The 8,913-nt window shown below is 49.3% G+C and overlaps 1 protein-coding gene across 2 annotated transcripts in view; it reads left to right on the forward strand.

Annotated features, from left to right (window-relative positions):
• Nucleotides 1-8,913, forward strand: part of SMG6 (SMG6 nonsense mediated mRNA decay factor) — a 227,294-nt gene that overhangs the window by 194,818 nt on the left and 23,563 nt on the right. For both annotated transcript variants that reach the window (XM_008565649.1, XM_008565653.1), the window contains one exon: nt 8,257-8,433. In XM_008565649.1, the coding sequence (XP_008563871.1) occupies nt 8,257-8,433 (177 nt within the window). The remainder of the gene's footprint in view (nt 1-8,256; nt 8,434-8,913) is intronic.

The following is an 8,913-nucleotide window of genomic DNA, read 5'->3' on the forward strand; positions in this document are numbered from 1 at the left end:
TTGGTGGGGGGGGGGTTGGTGGGGAGGGGGCTTGCACAGAGCACAGAAAGCATTGAGAGAGATTGGGATTTTATCTTGTAGCAAGGCTGAGCCCAAGGGAATTCTCCGTCCTGACCTCCTCAAGACAGGTATAAAGGAGCAGTGTGCCAGGTCTCTGCAAGGAGCTTTTCTCCTCCCTTGACAGGAAGCTCCTTCTTTCTCCTCCCTTGACAGAAGAGGAATGAGAATTCTGCCTTCCTGAGGGCTGTAGGTAATGGGGGCAGCATGTATTTCTCTCTGGATACAGTTGTTACAAGGAGTGTTTTGATGTAGTGGTATGAAGTTGATCCACTCCCCACTGAAACAGGGACTTTGGTTTGTTCTCTGCTGAATGCCCAGGTCTAGAACAATGCCTTACACACACAGTAGGCACTTAGTCAACATTCAGTTCAGCAAATATTTACCAAATGTGTGGAATGCTGCAGATGTCTAAGAAAAGGCACTCTTCCCCCGCACATAAAATAAATAAAACTAGGAACATATTTGGTTAAGGAGCCTGAACACAAACCTAAAGGGTGGCCTGGCCTCCTGGACCTAGCTATCTAGAAGGCAAATACAAATGTGGCTCAGAGTGACTAGAGCCTAAGATTCAGTGCTTCTGGCCCAGAACGAACTGGCAGTGTAGAAACAGACTGCATGTGGATATTTGCAGACTGAGACAGATTTGAGGGCTTTCATCCCCAGGGGCTGAGCTTGTAGCCTCCCCTGCTGGTTCAGTAAGTGAGGGCCCCAGCGCCTGTGTTCCAGGTTTCAGACCAGCTGAAGCCAGCCAGACCTGAAAGGCTTGTGTTGGCAGTGCCAATATCCGCCCCAACCCCTGCCAATGTGGGTGGCTGCTTTCGGAGCACTCTGCAGGGGAAGCAGGATTGGACTGCAGCCCGAGCTACTGCTGCCTATAGCTTGCTCTCTGTGATGCTCTCGCTGTTGAGAATGCACCTTGCTGGCACAGCCAGAGCTCAGAGCTCTAGAAGAAAATAGTTTCTTTCCACGAAGGAACAATTCAAGAAGAGCAAGCTGTACTCTTCCCAGAGGAAAACAGGCTCCTATCTAGCTCTGTTCAGAATATCCAAGCTCAGGAAATTCAGGTGGGTAGAAAATTCCATACTGGGGATTTTCTCATCATTTCTCTCGTATTGAGAGACCTTGGGGAAGGATCCAGCTGGGTTTTATTAGGGAAGATAACATTAGCAAAGGCAAAGCCACTACCCATATCTCACTATGAAGGGGCTAGGTGGATAAGGCAATGGTGATGTTTACTACAAGGTTTTATTTCTTTTTTTTTTTTTGTCTTTTTTCGTGACCGGTAACGGGATCGCAACCCTCGGTGTCGCGCCCGCACTGCGCTCAACCAGTGAGCGGACCGGTCTCTATATGGGATCCGAACCCTCGGCGGGAGCGCCGCCGCGCTCCCAAGCGCCACACTCTACCGAGTGCACCACCGGGCCGGCCCAACAAGGTTTTATTTCTGATGTATGTATTTGTGGCATGCCTGTCCTAATGCCTAGGCCCTTGGGGCCTTTTCAGAATGCATGCATGCCTATGGTTAGGTCCAGTAATCTTTTTGGAGAATAGGAAGAGGGACTGCTGGAAAGAGACCAGGCCTTCCCTCCACCAAGTGGCCTGCCCAGTAGCCTGGATCTAGCACCTTATCTCTGAAAAAAATATTTCAGCAGCTTCAATAGCCAGGTGAACATTCCAGGGCCTCTCCCTTCAGCCCTAAGCCGTGTGCCAACCCCATGCTTCCCACCTTGCCTCTGAGTCAGCTTCCACACATCTCAGTGATATTAGGCAGAGTGCCCCTCCTACCTCTGAGCAGAGTAAAGCAGAAAGGGAGGAAAAAAATAGCAACCATTCACTTATTGAGCACTTACTGGTCGCAGGCATCTCGCTAAGTATTTGATAAGCATTATCTCTTTAAAATTTTTAAAATTTGGGGCCGGCCCGGTGGCGCACTGGATAGTGCGCCGCTTGGGAAGCGCGGCGGCGCTCCCGCCCGAGGGTTCGGATCCCACATACAGACCGGTTCCCGCTCACTGGCTGAGCGAGGCGCAGGAGCAACACCGAGGTTTGCGATCCCGTTGCCGGTCCCCGGTCCGGTACGGGGGCAACACTGAGGGTTGCGATCCATTGCCGGACACGGAAAAAAGACAAAAAGACAAAAAAAAAAAATTTTTTTTTAAATTTTGTTTAATGTTTCAAAGAGGCGAGAATGCATTCTTTTTTAAAACTCACAAACAACTTGAGCAAACAGAGGCTCAGCGAGGTTAACTAACTTGCCTAAGGACACACAGCTGGGATGTGGCCAATTGAGACTTAAACTCAGATCTCTCTGACTGTGAAACCCAGGCTCTTGACCAGTCCCCTGTATTGCCTTTTCCCAGAATGGACCTGTTTTTCCTACTGTACTTACCTCCTCACTGCCTGTGTATGCTCCACAACTCCTCTGTTCTCCCTCCAGTGTGAAGATCATCTCCTTCCCTGTAGCCAAGTAGCTGTACCTTTTGGAATCTTCCATAAAACTCTATTGGACTAGCCTCCTCCCTGGCCCCCCGCAAGTCTTCCCACCTAACCGTTTACCAGTTTCACCTACCCCTGAGATTTATGGCCAGCATGCGTGTGCACGCAATACACACGGTGGATACGGGTGGGGACAGTAGGCATCTGTGCAATGCCACTTGATTGGTAACAGCCCACGTTTTCTCCTCTGAGAAGAAAACAGCTGATGGGACCAGATGAGTGGAATAGTGATGGCTGCTGTGAATTTGACCAATGATGTTAGCACTTCCTCTTGTGACCAGTTGATCCCTCAGCTAGCACAGACCAACCATAGGATTAAGGAGGGCTGGATTTGGACACTGGGATCAGAAGTGACTGGGGAAGTGGCCTAAGCTTAATCCCTTGCAAAGAAATGAGCCCCTGCTGCAGCAGGGGTAGAGAAAGAGTGAAATACTGTTTGAATTAATCCCTTGGGCATCATGCCTGGGGTCATCAGGCAATGCGTCTGGTACATGGACCTGTGCTTTTTCTCCCTCTGTCCCCTTTGTCATGCAGCCCCTGCCCAGGTTCTTCCTTTCTCTCCTCTCTGATGCATGACCCTCTCTCTCAGTTTTATACCAACTCGTTCTGATATAGGTAGGCTGTGAATGTCTGTCTCTCCATCCTAAAGTGCTGCCTCTCTTTAGAGTGATTGTGCATCCTTGTGGCCAGTTTCCCTCCTGCTTGTGGAGTCTGCTCCCTGCCAGGAAGCCCCTCCCCCTAGGAATGTGAATAAACCATTTCCTCTGTCCTCCCAGCTCCAGAGGATTCCCTGTGTGGTGTTTTCTATTTCTTATGTCTACACTTTCATTGGCAGACCCCTTCTCAGGCTGACCCACCCTTGGCCGCTTCAGAATTATGCTTCCCACCCTTCAGTCTCCTGTAAGGGTGAGTGGTGCATAACTAGAAGTTCTAGTTTTGAAAATACATTAGTCTGAGTTAAATTTCTTGTAGCCAGTCTTGTAGGCTTGGCTCATTAGAGATGATAATTAACCCATTGCTAATTGACCTCAGAAGCCAGCCAAGCAGCCTGTATTTTTACCAGTCTTGGGTGGTGGATTTGGAGGCTATTTTAAGGTTTCTTAATAATCTCAGCAAGACTTCACTTTCCTGTTTGCATCTTATTTGCTCTAAGGACATTCTGTAAAATTAACAAGCTATAAAGTTTGATTGAAGGTTTCAACAAATGTGAGAGTAATTGGCTCTGTTTAGAGAAATAAGAAAAACAACCTGTAAACTTGAGTTTGTGGGGGGAAACCTGTGTGATTTTTCTCTTTAACCAGAGGAGCAGTAGCAAGCTGGACTTTTTAAGACCAGAAAAAAAAAAAAAGAACTACTTGATAGTGCAAGTTTAGATTCTGATTCCTCCAAACCAAAAGTTCAGAAAAAGAAATTTTAAAAAATGACTAGCCACTGTGGTGCTCACGCCTTCCAAGAGGCCTGTTTGAAGAAAACAGGGACCCAATAAAGATGGAATAAGTCCCTGATTCCCTAGAGCTCACATCCGGAGGCCTGGTTCAGCTCTCCAACCCCTCCTCATGTTCCCAGGCTAGATGGGGGGCTTTCTCCCTCTCCAAACCCCTGCGGCTGCTCTGAGGTGTTAAGTCTTGCGGAGAGTACATCAGTACATGGTGCCTGGCGCTTAGTTCCTTTTCTCTCTCTCACCCTCCCCTACTGTTCATAAGGCAGCATAGATCTCTTTTTCTGTTCCCTCCTGGGTATCTCTGCCCAGGCTGGGCTTGTCCCTGCTGAGTAGCTGTGGAGAGTCACCAGTTTTCAGAGAACACCATTCTCTACTGATCCACCTCCCCACCCCGTCTTGACCTAAAGGTTTCTTCCCACATCCTTGAGACATAACCTTCCCCTTAGCTCCAGCCCCACATGCATACTCACATTCTCTCTCTCTAGGGAACTGAGCCTGGGACAGGACAGGCTCCTGCATCATCTCCTCCACACCTCACTTTCAGTTTTCCTTTCTGCTTGGTTCTTTGCGTGTGGACTCGATCAGGGTGATGATTGGAGCCCTGAGCTAGAGGTTTCAGTTCCCACTGATGGGGCAAGTGATGGTCTTCAGGGGAAGGGAAAGGGGCTTTCTTTGAGCACCATTCTTTTTTTCTTTCTTTCTGTCTTTCTTTCTTTCTTTCTGTCTGTCTGTCTGTCTGTCTTTTTTCTTTTGGCAGCTGGCTGGTATAGGGATCTGAACTCTTGATCTTGGTGTTACAAGGCTATGCTCTAACCAACTGAGCCAACCAGCCAGCCTGGGTGCCATTCTTTCAGCTCTTCCCTGACCTAAAGCTCCAGTTTTCTTTTTAAAGCTGATTGGAATGATTTGTGTGAGACATTTTGTACATTGACTTTGGAGTTCTTGATAATCTCCTACTCAGTGAGTCTCCCTCCATGATGGCCAGGACCACCACTGAGAAGGTTCCCAAGTTCCCTAGGGTTTTCTCTGGCCAGCAGCCATCTTACCCACCTCTAGCCCCAGTCCATCCCCACCTGTTATAGTCTAGAAAGGAAGCTTCTCCTGCCCAGCTCTTGCTCCTCTGGAGAATCTAGAGTTTGCTCAGAGCTGCAATGTACATACCACTTGCATTCTCTGTTTTTCATTGATATAGAATGGAAAAATGTGCTCATGAACAGAGTTATTGTAGGGATTATGTCATAGACTTCATCTGGACTCCTTCCTCTCCAAGCAGGGAGCCTAGCTTTAACTCCTCTCCTACCAGGAAGTCCTCCTTGGCCAAGCAAAGATAATCTTGGAGTTTGCTTTTCATAGGTGGTTTGAAAGGCTTTCTCCATCATGATATCCCTTATTAACCATATTTAAACAGTTTTTGTTTCTTTGGGGGTTTTCTTTTTCCTGACTCAAGTGCTGGAAGCTCTGTCCAGGAGAATATTTCCATAAACCTCCTGTAGAACTCCAGGGTCAAGAGAGCTATTGTCCTCTCCCCACTGGGCTTATCCCTCCTGCATTAAGGCAGAAAGCTTTTGCAGACAGGCCAGCCAGTGGAGACGGAAGGTTTCTCTGTGCCTCTAGGCAAGCCCTAAACCATTCTCCCTCTTAGTTTCCCCATCTACTAACTAGCTGGAACGCAGCATTTCTCACTCCCACAGTGTACTTTAGAAACCTGAGGAGACTGTGCACAGTCTTGGCTGTTCTCCCTGCTGGTTAGATTGCAAAGGAGAGAGGACAGTCTTCCAAAACTGGGTGACTTTTCTTTCTCCAAGCATTTAGAATCCTTTTCAGGCCTCTTAGCATCAGCTCAGAGACACCAGTGAATCAAAGCCCTTTAGCAAATCAGCCAAAAGTGTCTTTGCCCTATGGGAGGGACTGATGGCCATAGCAGACAAAATCCCCAAGGAAACCAGTTCCTTCTGAATGGGGTGAAAATGAAAACCAGGGGGAGGAAAAACTCCTTTTTCCTTGTGTGTCCATGTGATCAGTTCCCACTGGTCCTCTAAGGATGTGCCACAGGCAGGCTCAGGATGTCTGCATCCCTCGGTCCTACTGTGCCCTGGAAATCCCCATCTCCAGGAGTCCCACGTTCACACTTGTGCTGTTTCTCCTGAGAGCCCAGGCTGTCACAGCAGCAGTGCTTCTGTGGCTGCCAGTGCACACACACCTGTGGCACATCTGCTGTCCTGGGTGGGTTTCTGCTACACACTCAGCAGGGGCACTTGTGTACCTCTTACCATCCAGGTGAGGCCAGGGACCATCACAAGCTTTTTCTCTGTCCTCTTCTCACCGCTTAACCCCCCACCTCCTCTCCATTCAGTAGCAGCAGCTTCACACCAAAGAGGAAAGTCCTGGACCTATTACATAATTCTCCATAGTGCAAGCAGTAGCTGGGGCGTAAGGTCAGAGGTCATACTGGGGTCAGGTGGCTGACACACACTGTAACGACAAGGTGGTTAAAATTAGACCACAGAGAGGAAACTGGCAGTCTTGTGGAAATGCAGAAGTTTCCTCTGCAAGTGAGAGGCTGGGGATGCAGGGAGGCCACTTCGCGTGCTGCCTGCCAGGCTATTACTCATTTCAGCTCTGTTCTCTAATGCCTTTTAGCCCCTGCTTCTGTATTTCTAGCCTTCCTCATCACATGTTTGAATACACGCGATGGAACCATGGTTACCTGCCCCAGCCCAGGACAAGCTTCCTTCCTCCTTCAAGGAGGTAAGCCCAGAGCCAGGCACCCCAAGCGTAAGAAGCTGTCCTTTCTCTGAGCCTCTTCTGGGTAGCTGAGAACCTTTTAGGTCAACTTATCAGGTGGAGGTGGTCAAAGTACTTAGCCTAAGATTCCAGCCTATAATGGTAACAGGGCCATTGGTGAGGGGAGAGCAGGGACCACCCCAGGCAGGGGAGAATAGCTGGTTTGGCTGTATGAAGGTAGCAGAGGACGGAGTCATGGAGCACACAGTTGACACAGAAAGGTTGCTGTCCAGATGTTTTACTTGCATCTGTAAAACAATGAGCAGTCAATCAAAGCTAGACTCCAAATTAGTACTTCACCGTGTGATGCAGACATGTGAGTCCCTTTCACCTTAAGAAATGGGAAGCATTAAAAGGGGGGCAGGAGCATTCACTGTGGGCAATAGTTAGTGATGAAGGGTCTGCCCCCCTGTGGCATATCTGGCCACTGAAGTAAGTGTCTTTCCCGTGTGGAATGGCCTTCAGCTTCTGAGCTCCAGATCGAACAGGGCCCCCTCCCTTGGCGAGCACCTTGCCAGTAAAGAGGAGAGGACCCAGGGGCCAGAGATGAAGAGAAGGACACAAAAGGGCAAGAATGGAGGGAGGTGCAAGCAAAGCATATGGGTTTAGAGGTGAGGGCATGCATGTGTCATCTGGCAAGAGGAGGACCCCAGACTGGCTGACTGTGGACATGTCATCTGAGACAGTTATAAATTTGATAGTTGCTCAAAATACTGGATTTCATCTCAGCTAAATCAGCCCCAGCTTCTCTGACAGCACTGGCTTGTGTGCTGATGTGGCCACACGGGAGCAGTTTGGCGTGAACCCCTGGAGGAACGGAGCTTTGGTGAAACTCTCCCCCCCACACACCTGCTCTGCCTATCTCCTTCCTCCTGACAACTTCCTACCTAAACCCAGTTTCTTGAGCATAAGAAGCTCTTAGGTGGAGCAGAAACCTATCAGGGGAAACCCAAAATGATCTGGCTGAAATGAAATAGCCAAGAAAGTCCTCATCATTCGTTTTGCACTCAGCCTGAACGATCTCCTTATGGGAGTCTGGAGAGAGGGGAGCTGGGAAAAGAGTGGGGAGTGGGAGCGAGGGCCACCAGCAAGACCCTATTCTGTGAAAGCCCACATTTTGCACTCCTCTCTCCTACTTAAGGGAATTTAATTTATTCTCTTTCTATGTCAGGACTTTAGTGAAAGAAAGACAAAATCGCCAAGGGCACCTGTCCTTGGTCTTGGGGTCGTCTGCTGCCCCAGAGATGACCTAAGGAGAGATGTTGGTGACTTCCTTCCTTCCTTCAGAAGATCTTGGTTCTCATCCCGCCCTTGGCTCACCACCTCACATACGCACACACACTCCTGCTCATTCTTTCTGCCCCCCTTGCCCAGTGACTCTGACACACTTCTCATGTGCTCAGCCAGCAGTGTCTCTCACCTTCATCTTCCTTTTCAGAAAATGCTGTTTTTCTTCTCTCCCTCTCACCCTGTAGGTTATTGCAGCCGACTGCAAAAGGGTCACAGTGCTGAAGTATTTTCTGGAAGCCCTTTGTGGACAAGAAGAGCCTCTGCTGGCATTCAAGGGTGGAAAATATGTGTCAGTGGCACCCGTCCCAGACACCATGGGAAAGGAAATGGGAAGCCAAGAGGGAAAACAACTGGAAGATGAGGTACTATGCGGGAAGAGCCCGCCGTGGCAGAGGGAAGGTTCCCCTCCTCTCCCCGCTGTGCCCATGGTTTCAGCTCCTACTCCTGGTTATTATAACTGCTCAGAGCAGTGTCTGTGTTAATGTGACTGGCCAGCTTCTCAAGAGTGCACTCTGCTGGTGCCCCTTCCTGCCAGTCCACCCCAGTGCTCTGCTACGAATTCCAGATGCTTCTTTTTAATGTTTCATTGGAGGAGAAGGGAGGGAAAGAAAGAAAGAGTTTAATAATGTGCAGCTCTGGAGGCTTAGGAAAGGGAGTAGAGAGAGGGGGGTGTTAGGGTTCAGGCTGAGGATCAAGTTTATAGATGTGTGGAGCTCAGTGCAGCACAGGCCTGAACTGCAGCCTCCAGCACACGTACAGGAAGAGCTGACATTGCTGGCCCCGTGTGGAAAATCACCCCCTCCCCCGGCCTACCCTCCCTCCCTCACACCCTCCCTCCCTCC

The sequence above is a fragment of the Galeopterus variegatus genome, unplaced genomic scaffold (genome assembly GCF_000696425.1).
Source record: "Galeopterus variegatus unplaced genomic scaffold, G_variegatus-3.0.2 Scaffold201, whole genome shotgun sequence".
NCBI classification, from domain to species: domain Eukaryota; kingdom Metazoa; phylum Chordata; class Mammalia; order Dermoptera; family Cynocephalidae; genus Galeopterus; species Galeopterus variegatus.